Source organism: Melanaphis sacchari, unplaced genomic scaffold, assembly GCF_002803265.2.
Source record: "Melanaphis sacchari strain LSU unplaced genomic scaffold, SCAv2.0 Contig73_pilon_pilon, whole genome shotgun sequence".
NCBI lineage: Eukaryota > Metazoa > Arthropoda > Insecta > Hemiptera > Aphididae > Melanaphis > Melanaphis sacchari.
Window position 1 is genome coordinate 550,401 of NW_020271525.1, and position 24,763 is coordinate 575,163.

The 24,763-nt window shown below is 25.6% G+C and overlaps 2 protein-coding genes across 5 annotated transcripts; both read right to left on the minus strand.

Annotated features, from left to right (window-relative positions):
• Positions 1–1,920: 1,920 nt before the first annotated feature.
• LOC112600999 (annexin B9-like) lies at positions 1,921–17,148 on the minus strand. Of its 4 annotated transcripts, XR_003115024.1 has the most exons (10): positions 13,293–13,341; positions 13,151–13,206; positions 12,628–12,804; positions 10,487–10,691; positions 10,282–10,361; positions 9,277–9,349; positions 8,901–9,074; positions 8,512–8,693; positions 6,433–6,554; positions 4,538–4,810 (listed from the first exon to the last, which is right to left on the minus strand). XR_003115024.1 is itself a non-coding variant. In XM_025348396.1 (9 exons), exons 2-9 carry the CDS (start codon positions 13,169–13,171, stop codon positions 2,027–2,029), a joined length of 966 nt encoding a protein of 321 aa, XP_025204181.1. In that variant the 5' UTR covers positions 13,172–13,206; positions 13,293–13,341; the 3' UTR covers positions 1,921–2,026. The 4 variants fall into 4 exon arrangements, 3 of the variants coding, with proteins under 3 accessions (XP_025204181.1, XP_025204180.1, XP_025204179.1); XM_025348396.1 differs by lacking the exons at positions 4,538–4,810; positions 6,433–6,554 and adding an exon at positions 1,921–2,080; XM_025348395.1 differs by lacking the exons at positions 6,433–6,554; positions 13,293–13,341 and adding an exon at positions 17,031–17,148.
• A 1,638-nt stretch (positions 17,149–18,786) lies between these two features.
• LOC112601001 lies at positions 18,787–23,925 on the minus strand. The gene is made up of 3 exons (XM_025348397.1): positions 23,821–23,925; positions 19,640–19,888; positions 18,787–19,010 (listed from the first exon to the last, which is right to left on the minus strand). Exons 1-3 carry the CDS (start codon positions 23,923–23,925, stop codon positions 18,903–18,905), a joined length of 462 nt encoding a protein of 153 aa, XP_025204182.1. The 3' UTR covers positions 18,787–18,902.
• Between the last annotated feature and the right edge of the window lie 838 nt (positions 23,926–24,763).

Genomic DNA, 24,763 nt, shown 5'->3' on the forward strand with positions numbered 1-24,763 from the left:
GCGGTGTTCAGATTCTAAAATAATTAGGTGTCTAACTAATAAAAAAAAATTGAATTTTATGTATAAAATAAAGTAACTTAAGTGGCTTGGCGTGGCGCGTTGGCTGCTACCAGTCAAGGAATGTGACTGAGAGTAAGTAACGGCCACAGTGACTAGCTCCCGGATGGGTGACCACCCGGTAACATAGTGGTTAAAAACCTTGCCACACATATACATGTTTACCATCAACCGTAACAATTATAAAAAAACAACCTACCGTACCAACCTTACCCCTACAACAGCTAATGGCCCTAGTCATCGAAGCTTAAGTTCAATAAAAATAAAAAATGTAACTTAAATACTATTATCATTATATATCTCCACTAATTAATTATTGTATTGGTAGGTATTAAAAATAACAACGGGAGATGGTAAACTGCGGCAAAATTTACCTTTTTCTAAAAGTCGATATGTGAACTGCGGCAAAAAAATAATTAAGATTATACAATCTGCGACAAAACCGATAAGATACATCATACAAACTGCGGCAATTTATTTTATATACTTATACACGTTTATTGTTTAATTAGGTATAACACGTATTACGTGTTATGGCAGCTATTAGTATCTCTTAAAGTACTAGGCGTAAAAATAAAGAAAACCCAATTTTTAAAATTGAAAAATATATTATTATTAAAAATTAGATCGTAATGATTGTATAATCAAAAAACCAATTTTAAAATTAAAAAATATTATTATTATATTAAAAATTATTTAAAAAAATTGTTTAATTAAAAAAAAAAAATAAATAAATAAATAATAATACAATAGGTATCTAATTAAATTGCCGCAGTTTGTATGATATATCTTTCGGTTTTGTGGCAGATTATATAATCTTAATTTTTTTTTTTTGTCGCAGTTTACATATCGACTTTTTGAAAAAGGTAAATTTTGCCGCAGTTTACATACAGCCATAACAACTAGGTAATCTAATCTATACTATCAAACTGTCTTCACAAATTCTGTAACGGTTCGGAATGCCTATATTTACATATAAAGTAAATGAATAAAAACTGTGTCTATATTGGAAAAATATGACTGTTTATGGAAATTTATTGGAATTAAATCTAAAGAGATACAATATTATACTTCAAAAAAGAATTACCTTAAATTATAAAACGGGTACAGTACAGAAGTCGAATTTTTCGTTAAAATATTTTTACATAATTAAAAATAATGGTCTTTGAAAAGATAAACAGCTAAACGAGTTAGGTTAATTATACCTACTTTTGTTAATTATAAGTGCCTCATACATAAATCAAAAATTACGATAAGTTACTGATGCGGAAATTAGATACCTACCTACATGTGTCGTGTACTTAATTTTTTGTACCTACTTACTATTTTTTACTACCTGCCCACTTAATTATACTAATTAAAATAAATAATATCAAAAACGCAAGTCGTTATTGAATTATACAGCAAATACTTGCTGAATTATTCTATAAATTAGGGTGGTTAAGATAGATAGCATTTGAGAAATATAGTTTTAATCTTTAAAATAATTATCTTTTATTAATTTATAAATATAACTTCTAATTAATTAAATACTATTTATTCTAGCCATCCTACTTAGATTTAGAGATTTATGTATTCTGCAGTGACATAATATACGAGTAGAATCATTTTTTTTTAGTAGTAAACTACAAATAAAATTTTGTCATAAACCATATTTTTATAATATTAACATATAATTAAAATTTAAATAAAATTATAATATAAATAAATCAATTAACTATATAATAATGTGCATTATCCTTATACTTTCAATTATTCATAAAATATATCGTAAACAAATACAAGTATAAGCTTTATAAGTTATAAGTAAATTGATAAAAACAATAAAACACACATGAATAAAAAAAATGAATATAAAAAGCATTTGCATTGATTAATATTAATAAGCATAGACGGTATAGTATGGGTATGCCATATTTTTAAGATATTGTTTTTTATAATATAATATTTTATAAATAATTATTATTAATTATTGATCAACGATAGTCTTCAATAGACTTTTACATTCTGATCCGCAATCGTCCTAAAAAACAAAATTGAATATAACATAAGTAGGTACATAATATAAATATAAGTACATAGATATTAATGAATTACACGTGCTTTAATGGTGTTTTTAAGACTATATAGTCTAGGACTTACATTTGTATTACTTACTTGAATAGTATATAGCTAGTGCGATTTACCGCCGGATATGCTAATTTGTATTTTAATAAAAAATTAATTCACGCTCTGATATTTGGAATTTTCAAGTACTATGAATAATAATAATACCTACTAATAAACAGTACCTATTTAAACCAACATTATTAAATGTCATATTTTTTATTTAAAAACGAGTTTTAGAAAATCTCATTATTATCTTGTTATTTACCTATCTGGAATTTTTTTATTTTATAAATTAGTATTTATTTATTATTTTATATAATGATAAATGATTACAGTGGTATTCCCTTCCACGCCACTTTACCAGTACCTATAATATATATATATATATTTAAATTATAAATCCTCGTTTTTATTTATTTATTTTTTAAATATTATAAACTATTTAGACGCTTTGATGTAAAATCCAAACTTTTCTACTCATCTCTTTTATACGCATAATTCATATCTCCATTTCAATTTGGTCTCAGCTTTTGCATGTATCTTTTGACAACATCCAAGTATACAACCACTGTTGCTTATCTACCACGTGGTCTTTTCCTGTTCAGTTTGTTCTCCAAGTGCTGTCTTGCATTTATTTATTTATTTATTTTATTGTCCGCATAGGCCAGGAGAGTATGACTTTCATTTGCTTCCATTGCCTGTCACGGTGACATTTTCCTTATCACATTTTCCAATATCTATAAAGTTATTAAACAACACAATCTACAACGCAACACCATTGTCTTAATTATTTAACAACATTAATAGATGCTAATAATTCTCATTTTACCCGTTGGGATACCTATTTTATTAGATTTTTTCATAATTTGTTCCAGATTATATTATCACACGCTTGTTTGAATTCTACACACACAAAATAGATATTTTCACTATGTTTATAATGTTTACTAATGTAAATAATATGTATTGTGGTCTATTGTTTTCTTCTCTTCCTAAAGCCACACTGCTATTCAGTATTTACAAATCACTCACTCCGATATATCTTGTTTTAAGTAAGTTCTAAATAATAAATATAAAGTATGTACTATTAAATCGGTTTAAGATTCATTATTTAAATACCAAAATATACTGAATACAGATCTGCTTCAGTGTTTAAGTAGATATAAAGAAATTTTAGCCTATTATACTTATACACAATCGAAAGTAACAACTATATTGTATAATGGTACATATTTGATGATTGTATATTGTTTTGAGAATTTTTTTTTTAACAGCCTGTTATTCATCAGTTTATCACTTGACATATTTTATCATTTACAACTACAATATTTTTAACTACTTACTTATATTATGTTTTTTATGTGTAAAGACTGGCTTGACTACAAACTTAGTATAATACAATAATTATTAAATGTTTTAAATAGATAAATATACACCCAATAAACCATGTCTATGACATGTATAACTTTAAACCTGTATAAAGTGAATCGTAGTTGATAGAGTGACTGTAAAATTGGAAGATTCCTGAGAACGTAACTTGTGAGAATTCTCTGTAGGAAATTAGGTGTGGTAAACTATTAACTATTAAGAGTTTTGTCGGTTAGTATTCTGTAGGCAGTGACTTTAGTTTTTTCCTTTTTTAATTTTAAAACTATTGAATTATTATATAATTATAACTATAAAACATAATTAATGTAATTCTTTTTCCCATATTAAATAACAGTTTACGACACAGCATATTATGAATGATTATAAAGAGTTATAATTTATAAGGTAATACATTTTGATAGATTCTATTTGTATTGAACACATCATAGAATCTAAATTTCATTAAGCGTAGCCTTCGTCCTGGTGACTTTGTACCTATGCTGCATCTGATTAAGAATTAAACTAAATATTTTATCCGATTTAATCTATTAAGTTACTAAGCCATTTAAGTATCAGAGGAAATATGTTTATTTTTAATAGGAAGTATATTTAATATAAAATATTAAGAATTTTCTACCTGGTACCATGCGAGTGAATGTATAATAAAAAATATAATAAAGTGATTGTTTTTAACGTGCAACAATTTACTTTGGTAGAAGGAAATATTACCAGCTGCATACATTAAACAATAAAAACAAACAAGCCGTCGCAAGTTAGCGCAAAAACAAAATATTTTATTTAGCGATAATTTTATATAGTTAAATATAATATATTAATATATAATAAAAATTAGGAAAATATTTTTGTATAATAACTGTAGATTAAAATATATATTATATATTAGTAAAATATTTTATTATATCATATACAGTACCCGAAGAGTGTGTAAATTCTCTCTCTATATACGGTAACGTGAAGAAATCGAAGTTTTAATTACTGTACGTGAAAGTTTAACAGTAGATATAATATAAATTAAAAAAATAAATTTTATCTATTACATTGCATTTATATTGAGAGAAAATTTTAGACATTTTGTGACACAAAAATTACTACAGGACGTAGTGGTTTAATAGTTGTTGTTGTAGTAATACTAAAGTCAGTAGAGTAATCTGTGTGCGTCCACAATGACGGTGGAATGAAAGAGCCTTCCTTTTTAAAAGCATTATTGCGACACAAGTGTGATAAGCAAATTTTTGTAATCTGAACCACAATCGCTCTGAGAACAGACAAATTAAATAAATACGTAAAAACAACATTTTTGTCCTATGCTATACTAGGGGGTTACCAATTTGCACCAAAAAAAATTAATTCGTTTTGGGTACAGCCCATTTGCGCAAAAATTAAAAAGGTATATTTTTCCCGAAAGCCCATTTGCGCCAAATTTACTTGCATACAATTTTACATTAACAAATTGGTCATTTAAAATCGTACAATTGACAATAATTATCGATAGCTTATAATTTTCAAACAATATAAGCTTATTAACTATTTATTACCTATATAATGTTTAAAACAATTTGCATTATTATTTATTGGTTATTATTTAAAAAAAAATTCAAACTATTGACTATAATTTAAATACAATTGTATTGATTATTATTATTTGTGGAAAAAAATATATTATTTTATTATAATTATACTAGGTAAATTTGGCGTAAATGGGCTGTCGGTAAAAACATATCTTTTTATTTTGGCGCAAAAGGGTTGCACCCAAAATGAATTATTTTTTTTTTGGCATAAATGGCCGATGCCCCTATAATTGTCTTATAAGGTTATATGTTATAATTGCCAACTAAATTGTATTTTCGTACTGCGATAACAGGTAAAAATACTAATCTGAGTACATGGTTATTATATAATAACAACAAAATAAGTAGTGATGTTAGAAATTTCTCGAGTTATTAATGTATTAAGTATTATTATTTATTGTTATATCAGTTTTTTTAATTGTGTATTAGGTCATATATAGTAAAATACAATTTACCTATACGATTTTGAATTGGAACTTTAAAATTAAAAGAAACTAAATAGAACGTTTGGTTTTTAACGAATGTTTAATTTCTCCATATAAAATTAAAATCTTAAAATTTCAGCTCTGAGCTAAATATTTTCCATGTATGCTTTTATCATATATTGTATTATTATCTATAGCTATAACTATAAAAAAATTAAAGTAGTACATTTTATGAGGACGTCTTGTGCAAGATTTTTGAGGGGTTCATATAGGCAATTTCTACAACAAATAAATGTACATCGTTGTTTTTTTAGATGTCAAAAAAAAATGTTATCTTAAGTATTATTTATTTTTGGTTTGACTAAACTTCCCTAGATTTAATTAAAAACCAGATGAATATAGGAATAACATAAAATGTGTTTCATGAAGACATAATTGCCAATGGACCATAAAAAACAAAATTATCATTTTGTACTTTTATCTCGTATTATCCAGCTCAAAAAGTCTTTATTTATGAAAAAACTTTGATTGCATAAATTGTATCTAACCTATAGTCGTAGAAAAGTGGATGACCTATATTATAAAAACGAAGTGTACTAGTATGGATGTGTTTGTGTGCATGTGTGTGACATGTGTATTTTTACAATGTTGCATAGGTAAGTGTTTTTGAGTATTAATTCAAAAAAAGAAAAAAAATACAAATTTATATATTATTACTATAGGCCATCTAAATTTTGTGTTTATATACTTTAGAAAAAAAATGATTATAATAAATACTATTGCAAATAAAATAAATATAATTATTTTCAATCGTTTTGTATAAATGATAATAATAATAAAAATAATAAAAAATAATGATAGAAACTAAAAAGTTTATTATTTACATGAAATTAAAAGTCGGTACAAGTATAAAGTAAGAATTGAAGTGCATTTCCTCATGCATTTCTAAGCTTTATTAGAGCACGAGAGCCAATAACAGACGCTTGTAATCCCCAGAGGTGTCGCCCTAAAAAAAAACCTTATTAGCCGATGTACGATACAGCATAAATATTATTATTGCATTTTTAGAATATATATATCAATTCATTATAATATAGTTATAAAACAATGTAGGTACATGTGAATAATGCAAAAACACAAATATTCGATCACATGTACCTATGACCATCAAATATATTCTTAATAATAAATATTAATTTTTATATCGTTGAGTAGGCGATGATGATAATAATAAAATTAGTAGGTACCTATATTATAATTTTATTATAATACATGTTATTATTATTACATGTCTTAGCTAAATACTATTCAAGGGCTTATGAGAGATGTTACAATAATTATGTGTATATTAAACGTATGACTATATGCCTACTTTACGCATTGTCTATGTGTTATGTAATATGATCTGTCTATATACATTTAGACATAATATAGTATACTGCAGTTGTCTATTTAAAAATTTGAAACAATTAAAAGCAACAAAAAGGATTTTTAATACTCTGAAACATATTATCTTAAGTATTAAACTCGATTTTGAAAAAAACTATCTGTATTTATAGTATTTCGAAGTTTAAACAAACGCCATATAAATAGTAACAGGTTAGCAAATGGTATTTTCGTTTTCTTCGTTCACTTTAATGAGCTATGTTAGCGGTGTAAAAATGACAATGGAATTTCAAAATTAAAAAGCTTTGCCTGTAAAACCAACATATGCACATTATATAGCTCACTTTTTAGTCTGTTATTCATTTTCATTACTTGTTTACTGCATGGATTGGTGTACAATAAATTAGTTTAATGATAAAAAGATTCTAAAAAGTAAAAAAAAAAAAATTTGTGTAATGAAATTTTCATTTAAATAACTAATAAAATATAATTAGTTATATTATATTATGTGAGTGTAAGTAATATTGTAATGTGTGTATTGCATGGTAATTTTGCGTTAAGTATTGTTGTATAAATAGAAATGTTTTTAAAGTAAAATTAATTTTCCATTAAATTGTCATTTGAAATAATATAAAAGGATTTAATATAATATAGTTATTAAGAGGATTTTTATTTTATTTCCACTACACTAATTTCAAGCATGAATGGATTCTAGTGGCATAATAGATCTACACTTTACCATGCGCACTTACAAAACGTGTAGAATAATATCATCAATTGACTGATTTCGTACTTGACACATTCAAAGCAAAAGAAAAAAAGGCCACTTTTATAATACAATAGCGATTCCGTCGATAATATAATAATCAATAGGTATGTTACGATGCTACTATAATAGTAATTTAGTCGGTCATGCACAGTTGTAGACTTTTTCATGTAATTGAATAATATAACAAATTAGCTAATATACCTAATTTTAAAAATTCCAAATTTTTGTCAGTTTTATTTTTTTATTCATATAATCATAATCATATGTATCTATTAGTTTACATTTATTTTGTCTGTTTTTCACACGCATCAATAATTACTTAATTAATTAAAATTAAAATAATTTCATATTTACACACTCTACGACAGACTTGTGTACGATTATATCATTTTAACGTCAGATCACATAGTTTTTCATATAGATTATCGAATTATATACCATAGAAGCTAATAATATTATGTGTGGATGTCTAAAATAATTTGGGCTTTTTTTTTAATAGACAACTGCAGCGCCCGATCCCAACACCGTGTCAAAGTACCTACTTATATGCTTGTGAATTGTTACGTTTTAAAAAAATAGCGCATGCATAATATTATAATACATTTAATGTTATTATTAGGCTTACTATAGACACTATTTATTAGCCTTATTTTATACCAACATGTATAATATGAATATTGAATATGGGATACTATAACCGCTAATTAAAATTCATTAAGGTATATCTTAATTCATGATTAAAACACGTTGGTATATTGCGTCATATAGTAATATTATTTATAAAATATTGTATATTTTGCGAACTTACAGCGATTCTATCAGCCAAAGAAGTACCGTAAATGTTCTCGTAGGACTGTTTTATGTCCCCTAAATCGATTTCGGATCTGCCTACGATGATTCTAATCAGTTGACGGTCGTTAGTACCGAAGCCTGCCATTGAGGCTTCCAACTGTTCGGCATAGTAGTCGCTTTTCTTCTTGGCACTTTTTACTGTACATAATATCATATTATTATATTACTTTATAATTATTATATTATTGCCGTTAAAACAACGTGCGTAGATAAGGCTTCAAGTTATAAATCCGAAAAAAGTTATTAAGTTACTGGAAATCGGCATACTAGGTTATAATAATATATAGAATAATAAATTTTATTAAAGTAACATTGAACGGGGAGAGAGGAAATGTAAATACTCACCGATGGTCAAGAAACCGTGTTCCAGGGCGCCCGAAGTTTCACTCTTAATGGTTTCTACAATGTCTTTGCCAGTGAGATTCTCGTACTCTTCAAAAATGGCTCTAAGCTGTGGATAAGAACGAGAGGCCAAAATCGAATTGAAGGTTGACTCATCCGTGCCCCATTGAGCTTCGCCTGAAAAATGTAAATAAAATATCGTTATTTATTACAAGTTTTATTTTAAAATTATTATTAACAATAATTTATTATGTACTGTACTTGTATATTTACTATGGTTGCTCAATGATTAGATATATACAAACAGGCTTATTGATTATAACTATGATATAACATTATTAATTAAATCAAATCAGTAAATTAATGAATAACTACAAACCTGCATCGATAAGAGCCTGGGCATCCGCTACCGCGGCGCTACGATCGACTTCCACATCTTCATCGCGATTGGCCTGAAACGTAACATTTCAATAATTCATCGGATATTGTAGTCATATTATCACTAAATTAATACCACATCATAATGAAATCAACAAATCTCTCATGTCGTTTTACATGAAATAATAAAATATATATAACGTATTGACTACCAAGTTATGTATCATAATGCTATTGTTATCCTATAGTTGATCTTGCAACATTAGAATTACATTGCAACACTAAATATATTGATCCAGTACATAATATTGTAAGTAAAATTATTGTACATACACCTAACACCTTTGTTGATATCTACTACAGCTGTGTTAGTTAACTACTGCAGTCTGCAAAAATATCATGTAAATTAAGCTAGCCTTTTATACAAGTATTTAAATAATATAAAAACGTATTACCGTTGTGTCAGAATCGCTTTTTCTTCATTATAAAACAATATGTTTAACTGTAAAACGTATGTCGGTATGTGTTATTAAAAATTAAGTATTAAATTGTGTTATTTCATTAAATACATAGCCACTTAACTGCTTTATACCCAATTAAATATAAAATACGTGTCAAAATTATATTTATTAAATTATATTTTATAAGTTAGTTATCAATCATTGTTCGGTTACACTGTGAACATTGGCAATCAAATACCGTTAGGGTGTATGATATTTTATATCTTAATATTCTCGAAAAACTATTTTATCGTATCAAAAAAAAATCGTGGTAGACTCTATTACATTTTTTTACTATAAAATGGAAGTAAATGGAAGTCTACTGAATCATTATTTTATGACGAATAGTAAATAATCTATTATATTGTGTTAGACAGCTGTTCGTTATGTGCACGATAAAGTTATTATTATGTTAGTTTTACATAAATGGTGATTTTTTTAATTACGTCTAATTTTACCCAACTTAACTTTTATACATGCATATATATATTACGATTGTGACTTACACAGCACAGAGACACCAACAATCTCTGGAAAGATCCAGAAGTGTCGGATTTCAAATCATCTTCCAACGAGTTTCCGTATTCTGTAAAATGGTACAAATAAATAGGTACAGTTTTTAATAATGCCGTGCATTCAGACTATATTATTACAGATACTCAGTCAAATTCGAGTATAGCTAGTATTCATTCATTCATAATATATTATTACGTTTTTCGTAGACAGCGGAAATTGTCCGGACCCCAAAATTGCTAAGTGTGCCTAATATTTCGGCAATGGCCTCTTCGTCGGTGCCCACGCCACTGATAGCGTCTTTCAACTCCTTGGCGTAAAACTCTGGAAGCGGGGTCATCAGAGCGACAATGGCGTTCTCGAAGTTCCCACCGAGTTCGCTCTTCAGATCGTCGATTAATTCCTACAGAGCAAAAATACGTATACGTACATTATAATTATGTTTTAAATATATGGCCTTGACACAGTTATGGTATAGTACACAAGTATATAATATAATATGGATAAACGATGTACTTTTCAACGAAATAGCTGTGATTATATTAAACCGTAAAAATACACAACATTATGAACAAAATTAAAAATGTTATGATGTAGATGTACTGATTACAAAATACACTAAAAATAAATAATTAAACATAATTTTATTGAAAATAAGTATTTATATTTTTTGTGTGCTAATTAAATATATTACAATAAACAAATGTATTATACTTAATCTAAGATATTATTTATAAAACAAATATTTGAAGATAAAATATATCTAAATTAAAATATTATCTTTTTTTTTGTGCATATAGAACTAGTATGTACATTAAGTTATTATAATTTTAATTTCAAAGTCTATAACGCGTGTTACATAGATAATTATTATAGCATGATTTATCAGAAATTAATAAGTTTCAGATAATTTTAATTTAATAATTACCAATGATTCATTAGGTAGTAGCATAATTGCTACATTTATTTGGATTTTTAATTAAATAAACTTTAATTAATGTTGAGTTATAATCGGAATTTGAATTAGAACCATAATTCTAAAGTTTTAAATGTCATAATTGATTTTTTTTTTTTTTTTTTTAATAAAAGAATTGGAACTAAAACCAAAAAAAAAGGTTATAAAAGTTTTAAGCAGTGTTTTATACCTAACACCAGTGTCTGAATTGAAAAAAATTAAAAACAGATGTAAAAATTTAATATGATGTGCGTATCTAACAATTAAAATATGTTATTGATAGGAATATAAATTTAAGATAAATTATAGGCTAAAATATTTTTTAAAAAGAAAAGATACACCACCTCCAATAATTTAAAAACTACCTATCTTGCATGCCAATACGATTATTTAAATTTCGTTACCGATATCCCACTGCATTACCGCAACCAATTTCTCACGTACCTAAAAATATTTATTGTATATCTATATTATTTAACATCACGATGAAAAACCTGTAAAACGAAAACTGATAGCCACAAATTTAAATTATCGTCGTAACAAAACCACGATATGTGTTGAATGGAAATAAATATATTAATATATAATGTTGCATGCGTTGTCTTCATTAACCATAATAATAAAATAATTGAAACGAAAACACATCGGTATTCAACGATGTCAGATTCGTTTTCTATTTCATCTACTCAAAAACTCAAAAATCAACTTGAATACAATAATATATAATATTGAATATTTTGTACTATTAACTTCACACGACATAGTGTAGGTAATAAAAATAATACTTTTAGAGATTATAGGTACCACAATACCTAGGTTAATTTATTTATGGGTAGTGTACTCCTACATAAACGAAAGTCAGCCGTGTAACCGATTACTCCCATTATCATAAAACACGCAACAAACGAATATAACTATTAATACATACTGTAGTGCTAAAGTGTGAAATAACAATATACGAGTAAATGTTATAATTATTATTATTGTTCATTATACTTACTATTTTAAATTATAAATAGTATAGTATATAGTATATAAAAGTGTTTATGAAATTGATGGTTTTTAAAAAAAAAAAAAAAAACGTAAAAGGTCAAACTAACCACTAGCGATATCCAATCGATCGTGTAAACTATGTTCGTACACGCTAAACTATCAGGGATCAAAATATGAATTTTTAATGCCCTTAAATAATATTATGCTCTATATCGTATTACGATGAATAAGTAATGTAATTTTACGATTTGTACCAGACTTTCACCAAAAACGAGTAAACCACGAAGCATAATCTCGACGCTCTCTTTATGGTTTTATTATCGTGATACTATTTTACATGGATTGAAAGAATGTATATTATATGTTCCCATTGTTTAAATATATTTACTACCTTTCCATAGAGTGTCTTGAAAGCTTCTTTAATCTCCTGTCGCTGAGTGTTGGATCGTTTTGCTAGCACGTCGATTATAGCTTGCTCGTCCGTACCGAATCCTTTCATAGCTGTCCTAAGTACGGCTGCGTCGGCTTCGGCATCGAAATCGGCTGCCGGACGGACCGTGGGAGTGCACTGTACAGAAAACACACAAAAAAAAAATAATAACAATGAGAGTCGTGAGATATTAAATAAATCGTGTACTGCATCGTTTCAACGGGGAATATTTTTGGGTCTTATTTACCAAACCCTCAACATCCGTTTTTCCAGTGTCCAAATAATGCGATGTGCCCATCCCAGTAAAAAAAAAAATAATAGATATTAATTCATTAATTCCAAAATGAAGCCCCTAATTATCTATGATGGATTCTTATGACAATATTGTAAATCCGTTTCTGGATTTTCGTTGAAGATATTATGAGTATTTATCTGTTATTGTGATAATGATAATAATAATAATAATAATAATACAACGACTTACCCTAGTCGTATAGTAGGTCATGATGATATCAAGTGGTTAGTGTCGTCGACGGAGTTCTGTAATGAGAATTAATTATTAGAGTGACGTAGACGAAAAAAAAATGTATAAAAATAAAATAATTGTACGTAGGGTAGATACCTACATTATAAAATACAATGTATATTCAATTATTGTATAGTTAACTCGTTAACTGGTCGGCACGAACTGAGCGAGCGTATTATAATGTTTGCCGTCAGTCGGCGTAAAATTTAGCGTGAGTCATCGCAGCGATAGAAAAAAAAGACAAGCGTGATGATATTTTGCCACAGGCGAGTGCGCCGCCTCCCCTCTCCACGTAACATTCTCGACGAGAAAATGTGAAATAGTAGCATAATATAGCAATAATAATAATAATCTGCGCTATCTACCATACGACGTTCTGCCTATAGTTATCGTGTATTATATACGTGTGGTTTTTTTTCAATGAGAGGAGCGTCCTTAAATCATAAATTTATTTTTAATTGATTCGTTCGGTGTGCGTTTATTGTGTACAGAGGACTCGCTTGTTGTCGCATTATTATGCGTTTAACTAATGTAGGAATTCAAACAATGCACGCATGTCCTGGATATTTAAAATTGTGTTTAATTTCAACGATAAACGATATTCGAAATATTTCTGTGCGTAATTTTTCAAAACTCTTATAAAATCTAACATCAGATATTCAGATTATATCGCACCATCAGTATATTATTCGTCATCATAATGATGAGTCGTATAATTTGGGTCTTCTAAGTATACATAATATGTTTGTCGTATTATTTGTTTGAAACTTAATATATGATACAAACAAGAGAAATGCAGTTCTTATTAATTTCAGGTGAAAATATCTATTAAAACAAAAAAAAAAAAAAAATAAAGAATTTATTTCTATATTTTATTTATGAAAGTTGTTTTTTGTCAGGTATTTAATTATTTATAAATCTAAACAATCATCATAAAAATAATATAATTATGTACTTATATTACTCATCTCTCAAGTTGTTTTTACATTTTATTTACTATTTTTGGAATTACAGAGTGAACAGAAATCAATGTAAAGTTTATAGAAGTTTATTAAAAGTTTAAACACGTAATGAACTACATAATACATTGTTTGTATAATACCTACACGTCCTACTTGATAAAATAAGATGTTGAAATATTTAGCTTATATTTTCAACTGTAGACTGTAATCTACACATGTACCTATTTTTATATGTATCTATAAGAAAATAAAAGAAACTTTGGAACTAGTTAAACGTTATGTGATCTATCTGCTATAAATCAATAAATATTTAAGATTTTTTTTTTTTTTAACGATGGGTAGTATTTATCAACATTTTATTTATTCAATGTGGAATTAAATGTAAGACCATGAGTTGTATCCGGTGAATTTATATTATAAAAAAAGATTGTTGAGGGGAATGGCGATCGCTTTATTGCTACATTTTTAAACACACTTAAATGATTTTATATGGTTAACCTTATCATAACAATTGTATACATGCAATTTATAATATGCTGTCTATTATACTTGTAAGTTAGTCATCTGTATTCTTGAAAACGTTAACATATTTTAATTCTATAACAATATTTAAATAATCAGTCATGAATAATATTTTTTTTATCAAAATACATATTTGGGTCGACAAATAATATAAGCTCAACCTAATTATAAAATGCATTTTAATGTTTAAGTTTAAAATATAACTGTATAATTTTATCTAAAGTACGACATACAAATTATGTTTTAATGTTACACATAGGTAAATTATATATTTATAGTTATAAACATTGATAAATATAATATAATATGTGTCATCGAAGAAACATGTTTGTATCATCGCCAGTCTTATTAGCACATATTATAATGAACATTAATGTACATAACAAAATTTCATCACATTCAACGGTCAAATGTTTACTCATCAAACTGTGAGTCTCATTTTTACTTAAGCATTCAATGTTTAAATATCTGAATAATTAAATAGTAGTTCAAAAATGTTTAACTCTATTTAAATAAATTTATAACAATATTGAAAATAAAATATTTATCTAAATGTATTGTTCATCGACATCTTATGATAGGTATTATATGTTGTACACTAATAAATAAAAATGAACTTTTATTATTATTTTCTGTAAATATATATATTATATACAAAATTATCATAATACAATAAAAACGATTTTGTATTGATTAATGAACTAAATGTTTGTACACAACTTATATGTTATGCTTAAAGGTTGGTTGTGCACAGTGAATATTTATATATATATATATATATATATCGTTCTACAGAAAAGTGTTATGTCTGTCCTTGGAAAACCGCCAATGACACATGCTTATAAAATACACAAAGCTGTCGGTTTAGCTGTATGCAATGTACCTACTTCGTTACACCAACACAACGACGAAAAAATTATGCATATCTTAAAAATATTTTATTTATGGTGGCCAAAACTCGAGACCAGTATAGTTAAATCATATATTAAGTTAATAGGTAGTAGGTACCCATATTAAAAAAAAAATGTATAGATTATTATAATTATAAATCTTCTATTTTGTTTCAAATATATTCTTGGGTCAGTTATCAAAATATATTTATTAATTATTTATAAAGTTAAAAATAATCTTTGCATACCTCACTGCCGTTAAGACAAATTAAAAGTACCTATAATAATTCAAATTGTTTATTATGAATCGGGCGAAATATAATAATTACTATTTCTATGTACACGCATATATAATTTAATATTACATATTAATTATTAATATTAGAATACAGAGCAATCAAATTTTTAACTTTTCATTTATATAGTACTCAAGTGTAATATTATCTAAACTTAAACCTCTAAAACTTTGTATAAAATATTAAATAGCGCTAGCAATATCTATAAAAGCGTTCAACTAATAAATACATTGTAACCTGCAGAAATATTTGAAACAAACAGAACCTAAAAAATTAATAAAATTAAAAGCTTTTTTTGTACATCATATTATTACATGTAACAATCCTTCTAATTATATTGGTATTATGAACATAACGAATATTATAGAAACCTTTTAACGGTCCAAAATACATGTATAGTATATGTTATTGTATTAACTAATTTAAAATAAAAAATATTATGGGTCTATTTAAGTTATTACGATACTAATTAAAATGAAAAATATTGGTTTAAGATAAGATGTAGTATCATTCAAAAGCTAACAAATTATTGTGCAATTTAAAAATATTTGTCAACGATATTTTTGAAAACAACAAAAGTAAAAATTGACTAAAGAATTACATTAAAAAAAGGCACATAAACTGTTACTTTGCAGCGAAATAATTTTTACATCTTACAAAATCGTTAAAAATAAAAATAAAATTCCGTTTTTTAGAATTCATGTGTTTTAATGTTTTTTTTTTTTTTAAGATACGTGATTGTACTTTTGTTTTCATACGTTCTGATGTCAATAACTAATTTACTTTACACATTCAAGGTCGATGTGGATGAGAAAAATGTTACCTATAGGTACTTAAGTTTTTCGTTTTTGGTGTAGGTACGCGTGAGTCAATCTAATCCTACAAGTTAGGTTAGGTTAAAACAACGATAAAACAGTCTGTAACAGGTATTTACATATTATCAAAATGACGTGATCAATGAAAATACACGCAAGAAGATTATAATAAATATAATATTATTACGATTGTAACCCTGACCGTGACCCTCAACTGACTGAGGTAAAATACAAGAATGTTTTCAGTCTAGTAACGAACAATATTTAAAATGTTCCGATATTTTGAATATTCACAAATATAAAATAATAAATATTGTACTATTATTATTATTTAGATATTTTCGCGCACTTACCAATATAATTAATATAGCCTGAAGATAACACTGTTTCGTCGTTTGTGTACACTGTGTTGAACCGAAAAGAGTATAATAATAATATTATTATTTTATTGTGCGATAGTTCGTCCGCAACGGCGCCAGACAGACTGCTTACAGGCCGTAACGCTGTCGCCATTCGTGATCGATTTTTATTTTTCGTGTGTTTAATTTAACTTACTACGGACCGTTCTATATAACAGCTGTGATGTATACGGCGTGATTAAAAAGTAGAACACGCAAGTGATAAGTCTTTGACGTTTTCACAATGGTATTCGTTTCGATATCGACACCGAGAACAGTTATAATACAAGTAAATAATTTACTATTTTTGGATTTGAGCAGACCAGAGTGTGCGTGTCTTCAATAGATTTGTTTTGATAAAATTCGACGAAAGTAATGTAACAACTCTCTAAAATTTGAACCGAGAAAATATTGTATAACGTTGGTTGTTGTAGCTTTTTGATTTTCCAAAGACATTTTTGAGAATTTAGTCAGTCACGTCATTTACGTGTGTTTTTTTCTATTGATATTCACCATTTATGGAATTTTACTCTTTTCGTCTACATTATATTTTAAGTTAGTCGAACCAACTCCTGGAATACTAGTTTATATTTTCTAATTATTCTCTCGGTTCAAATAACCAGGATAATTTATGGTTTTATTCTTATTATTAGTTTTCAATAAATAAATTCTTTGTTGAGGATTTTTTAGTTATTGAAACTGATATTTTTTTGGTGTATTCTATTGCTGTGGATAAGCAACAGCCAACATTTTACTATTTTACTTTTTTTAAATTCTATAATATATTTGCTACCTTAGCTTTAAATGTTCTAACTTTTATTAATCAATACAAAGTATAAAATTATGTTTTGTAGTACTTATTGTACGAGTGAAAATCATCCTTTATTGATACGTCATTATAATTCTTTAAAAAAAAAAAAAAATCACAAATAAAATTGCATTTATTACCTATACAAATATAGAAAAATGCTAGTTTTTCACTGAAAATAGACTTTAAATTTATAATTATACTGAAATACAATTAATAAAAAAAAAACATATTTTTCAAAAAAAAAACTTATTTTATGCTCGTTTATTTGATATAATATAGGTATAGCCCGTATACCTGCCATAATACTAAAAACCGTAAAAAATATTATACATTTTCTATCGATACTACTTGATGTATTTTTTAAAATTCAAGTGATATTACTTCAATGCCTAGTTTATAACTAATATGAATTCATAATATTAAAATAAACTAAAAAAAAACAAATAAGACAAGTATAAACTATTACAATTATTTAAAGTGAATATCATAGAAAGCACAAATGAACGCGCCGTGTGATAAGCGAATCAAATGTTATATACTTTGGTTTCTACTCACATATGTATTAAAACTGCCTATATAAGTCGCCGTACATCGTGGTACAATATGTTTTATTAAAAAACCATATAATAATATACCAGTTAATATAACATTAATATTCGTTCAATTTTAGCTGATGTTGTTAATTAAAACAAAAAATAACTTTTATTAATTTAAACATAACATTTTATTTACATAAATTTAAAGTATATACAATATTATTTCTATATAAAAAAAACTATAAGCTAAATGAAAGTCACATAAATACACATAGGTTCAGCATTAATACTGATCAGTTTACAAGTATTACGAACTTTCGGAGTAAAATAAAATAACATACAAGTATAAAAATGTTAAAGGGCCAACATTATTGAGCTTACTTACAATAACTTTTGATAAATTATATGTAATTCTTTTTATTAAAATATTAAAAATAAAAATGACTAAGTATAAATACAAATAAAAAAAATGTATGTATTTTATACAATAAAAATATCGGTTTGTTTTTTACCAGTTCTGTGTATATCAGGTATAGTTTGATAGTAAAAATATTGAGATCTTTTTTGTTTAGAATGTAAAGGTCTCATCTGAAAATTATAATAAAATAGATAATCAATATAAATTATAAACATATAACAATTAAACACAAAATTAATGAAATTGTCTTGAATTCATTAAAATGGATTATACCAAAATATTATAACTAAAAATCAATGGCAATTTAATAATTGTGTTTTGTACAATTTCAAGTTTAATAGGTAGGTACTTTATTAATATATTATTGTAAAAATATAATAGTCTATTAAAGAAATCTTTATAAATTATCTTTTTATATTAAAGCATTTTTAATTTAATTCATAAACATTTTCATACAAGAAATCAAAAATATATTTAAAAGTCAATTATTGTGGCTTTATAACTTTGTATTCTTAAATTATTATCTATACAGATTTAATCATCCTTATTGCGTCACATAATATAAAATTACATTTCGGTTTAAAAAGTCACCACATGAATGAATAATAATGCCGAACAGAATATAATAATATTACTGTATTAAATATTTATGTAATAGTTAAACAATAAAATAAAATTATTATTATTCCACTCAGATGGTATTTTTCTTTCAATCCACATTTATTTTTTAACACCTCACGCATCACACATGCCTATACAACAACCTAATAATATTTCTTTGATTTAAAAATATTACTACCTCTCCTTGGAGAAAAGTGGTCACTTCGATTTCTGGTCGTGACATGACTGACATTCGTATGGCAATATAAACGCATGCCGTTCCCGAGACCACAATGATTCCAATGCCATATACAAGTAACATTGTATGGTTATCTCCGTTATCGGCGTCTATGGTCATGGCGTTCAATTGGTAGCCCCATATTACTACGAGGATCAGTAGTGACACCGGCAAGCAGACGTCGGAGAGAATACTGAAGGATATTTGATCCTGCGTTAAAGAAACGAATCCATAAATAAATTTCATTATTTTTTTCGTAATAATATAGGTACATTTACTAAGATATTATTGATTTTACCGTATTTCAATGTGTTGATTACTAAATAAGAATGCAAATACTAGATTACTGAAACACTTTTTGTACGAACTATAAATAAATTTTTTTATTACATACAGTTTATTTTAACATAATCTTAAAATAGTTAAAAATATTGTTGATTTTGTGTAAAATTGATCAAGGAAACCAAAACCAAAATTGGTAGTAAACTAATCGTTAAAACCAAAAGAGAAATTTTACTTAACTAATAATATTTAAGTAAAGCGATACTAAAAAAAAAAAAAAATGTAATGATAACTGCTGCATTTTTGAATAGGAAGTCAGTTCTTATTTGATTTTGATAATCAAACAAGATATTAGGATTAGCAAAATTTCAGACTTTTTTTTTAATATTTAATTATATTATTGTTTTTATTAAATCACAGGGAACCAAATAGTGGTCTATATTATATTAATTCTCTTAGCATATAACGTTTTAAAAACCTTTAACTATTTTGATAATCACGTTTATTACGCTCAAAGGATAATCAAATATACCTAAAATTATTATATGAGTTATCATAAAGATCTTTATTATAAAAAATAATTTGATTCGTGAATAACTTTCGAACACATTGATATCATTTATTTTATATTATAACTTAAATAAATACAGTTAATTCTAGATATTAAGATTTAAGAATGATTATTACTTATTTATAACTTTACAATATATTGAATAACGAAACAATTATTTTTGTTTGTTTTTATTTACAATTAAATTAACATAATTATTTATACTTCCGTATTTTCAATAAATTGTTATTATTTTATTTATAACCGGAAATAGGTATAAAGTTCAACTAAAAATAGAAATAAAAAACAAATATAGCTTGTATTATTATAGTAAAAATGACTTAAAGTATAATAATGTTATTGTTTACTAGGGCAATGCATGAATAACAAAATTATTCTGATTACATATTTATTTTTACATTTTAAGTAAATATAATTAATATTGAGTTGGTAATATATTCAATCAAATTATTAATTTTATGTTTTTAAAATTTTAAAAAAATATTAAAAATATTTACTTTTTTAATACATACAATTTATATTTCATCACGTATACTGTATGTTGTATGATAATACTTGTTTTTTTATTTTTATTAAAAATAAACAATTTATATAAAAAAACTAATAAGATATTATTATACACATTAAGTAAGTAAAACATAAAAAGAGTTGATTAAGGAGTCACTCATTAATAAAAATTTATCTAATTAAAAAATACTTGTGTTTTGTACAAAATAAAATTTACAATTGTAAATAGTAATTGCAAATTAAATTGTCTTTTATTTCCAGTTTTGATTTTTATAATTGTCGAAACAAATAATAAAATAGTGTATATTTATTAAAATTAATATAAAGAAAAAATTCATAAAATATTGGTTTAAATAAAGTAATATATATATATATTTAAATTTAATATATCAGTGATATTGTGGTACATTCAAATATAAACAACTAATTTTAAGAGGGATGGTGTTGTAGAGAGTTATAAATCATAAATTCATAACCAATACAAAATACAAAGTTTAAAATTTAAAACAGGGAAATTTCCAATTTTTCTTATCAGTGTACGAGTTTGGTTCAAATAAACAAAAATAATTTAGAAATATGATATATTTAAACAATAGTAAATTACAACATACAAAAAATGTCAAAAATATTTAACATTGATTAAAATATATTTTTGTCATAAGAAACATCTAAACGTATGCAAAAATAACTATTAAAACTAAATAACAGGTTTATTGTAATAATTATTGTGTTAAAACTTAAAGGTGGTTAGTCGCTCGTGTCACATAGACTATGATTTTAACAATGTTGTCGAATGCATCTGCCCAAAGTTTCACTGTACTTATTATTTCTGCTGTCAGACATATTCGGAATCGACATCGGTATTTTTTGTTGACAATAAATAAAAATTGAAATATACATAGATACATTTAACATTGCATACACTCGAATATAAATTATACATAACAGTAGATATAATAACTATAATCTATAAATCGAAGTTTAAATACAATTTAAAATACGCTTATTTAGAATAGTAAATATTATATACATTACTTAAACCCATATACCCGTCAAGTTTTACCACTTCGCGCTACTGATAATAAGCATATTATAATATTTATATAAAAAATATATAATAAATATACATTTTATTCATGGTTATTTAAGGAAGTATATAATTTCAGCAATAAAAAATAACCATCCTTAAAACTTAAAAGATTTCTGAAAAATTATATTTTTGTTGTAATAGAATATGTTATATTACTGCTTTACTAATTTGTAAGTTTTTATTAGTACACATTTCATACGTCAACGTGCGGTGTTTTGGTCTACATTATAGACTCTAAAGAATATTATTTTATAATAACTATTGAAAATGTAATGATCAAAACTGTTTTCACATTAGGTGATCTTTGTAAGTAATTGTAAGAAGATACTTATAAGAATTCTCAAAACAATTACTCGGGTTAATTTGACCACTTCCTAGCAAAACGAGAGTAAATATTCCATGTCTCATCCGTGTTTCTATTAGATGTCTTACAAGTGTGTAAAATACCAAATTCAAGTTCAGTAGTTAAATCTTTAATCTACGAGCACAATATTTGCGGGGGATATGTAAAAATAAAAATCATAAGTCATATTTTAAATCATACAAATTCACAATAGTTTCGACTATATCCACCATAACTATTGCATAGATGGATATATTAATTTGAATTTTAAAAAAATTGTGAAAGTACTTATTAGTCTTCGAATTTATTTTTTTTTAAATAATATTATATTATAAAGGGTATGTGCAATATTTATCGACATTTTTAATAAAATAATATCGTATTGATCGGATATTAAAATACTTATAATATTATTAGTTTTCTATTTTAAATTAAAAACGAAACATTAGTATATAATTCGATATGTACTATAAATAAATAAGCACAAAAACGATTTCAAATACAAAGTTTTTCATTGAGCTAATATTTTAAACATAGGTAATAAACTTGCAATAATATAAATACAATTGAACTTGCAGTTTTATTGCAAACAAAAGATTTTACTTAATTTACATAACTTGGTATTAAATTAATATTTGAATAAAATAACTAAAATTGTGTATTTTACTTTTTAAATACCAATATAAAGGTTTTAGAATTTAATATTATATTAAAACTGGATATACGTAAATAGGTGAACATTTTTTATTTTTATTTGGGTAAACTAATCAATCAATGGTCACTTTAAACACTACAACCTAACCGAATTTTACGATATAAATATAATATTCAGAATGATGTAAATTACATTAAAAATAGTCACGAACATTTTACTCGTATCATATTATTATTATTGTTTTTATTTATTTGAAAATTGAAATTAAAATTTTCAGCATAATGCACGCTATTTCAAATTTTGCGATACTATTCTTATAGATTACAAACAAAATATTATGTAGGTATTTAGTTATAACATTCCTAATAAATATTAAGATTATAGATTTAATAAATAAAATCGGGGCAGGCCACGCGTAAGTTACAATATTATTGAATTCAAACACTCTATTTACGATTATTAAAATATATCATGCATATTAATATAACTTATTTATACATAAATAATAAATAATATTGGATATGATGATATTATTATTATTATTATTATATCAGTATATAGTGTGTACAATGTGAGCTGGATGAAAATATGAAAGTACCCACTGTATATATTATATATATATATATACAAACATTGTATACATTTACTTTATAAATTTTATTGTATACGTTTAATTATTAATCGATTTACGCACTTTTTTAAGGTCGTCGAGGGCAGTGTGATATTCGTATTCCAACAGCTGCAACCTGTTGATGGCAAAGCATTCTGATTTCAGTTTGAGTTTACTGTCGGGTCTCATGTCTGCACTGGATGAACGTTTCGGAACTTTTGACGGAGAATCGCACTTTGATTACACGAGAATCATTGAAAGTACGTAAACCGCGATAAAAAGTACCGATGATGCGGAACCCGCGTGTGTGCACATGTTACATTATTAAACTATATGCACATATATAAATATTATATAATAAGTATATCTATATCTATATATTGTTATATTGTTATATATATAATATTTTGATTGAAACGAACGATATAACAAACAAGAGTCTTATCTTCACGTGATCAAGGCCCTGAATAGCTGATAACGACAAGAACATGTGATACAACGCACGTCAGCAAACGTGGTTCATCAGAGACAACAAAATATTTACTTATAAAAAAAATATCACTGTACTACGTAAATAAGTATGTACAGTATATTACCTATACTAAGAATAACAGTAATAGTTAATATTAATAGTTGTTATTACCTATTGGAATCGGACTGTATTTTGTGTGTATAATAATTTAATATTATTAATAAAGAAAAATTATACTCTAGAAAAACTCGTAAAAAGTATAATGTAGATTTTCCATATGGTGTTGTCATTTTCGTCTTAAATGGACAGCCAATTTATTTGTTCTAAGAAGTCTATATTGCTTAATTTAGAATTTTATAATACATGAAAATATCAATAATATTATATATCATTATTTAGTAGCGGACGACAAACATAACTAGTTCTTAATATTATTACATAGCAAAGTGATTCGCGGATTTCCCAGTTAACAGTTATAATAAACAATAACACTCAAAATTTAACTTAGTAGTTACTTTTTTTTTTTTTTTTTTTTGTTCAATCTGAAAAATTTAA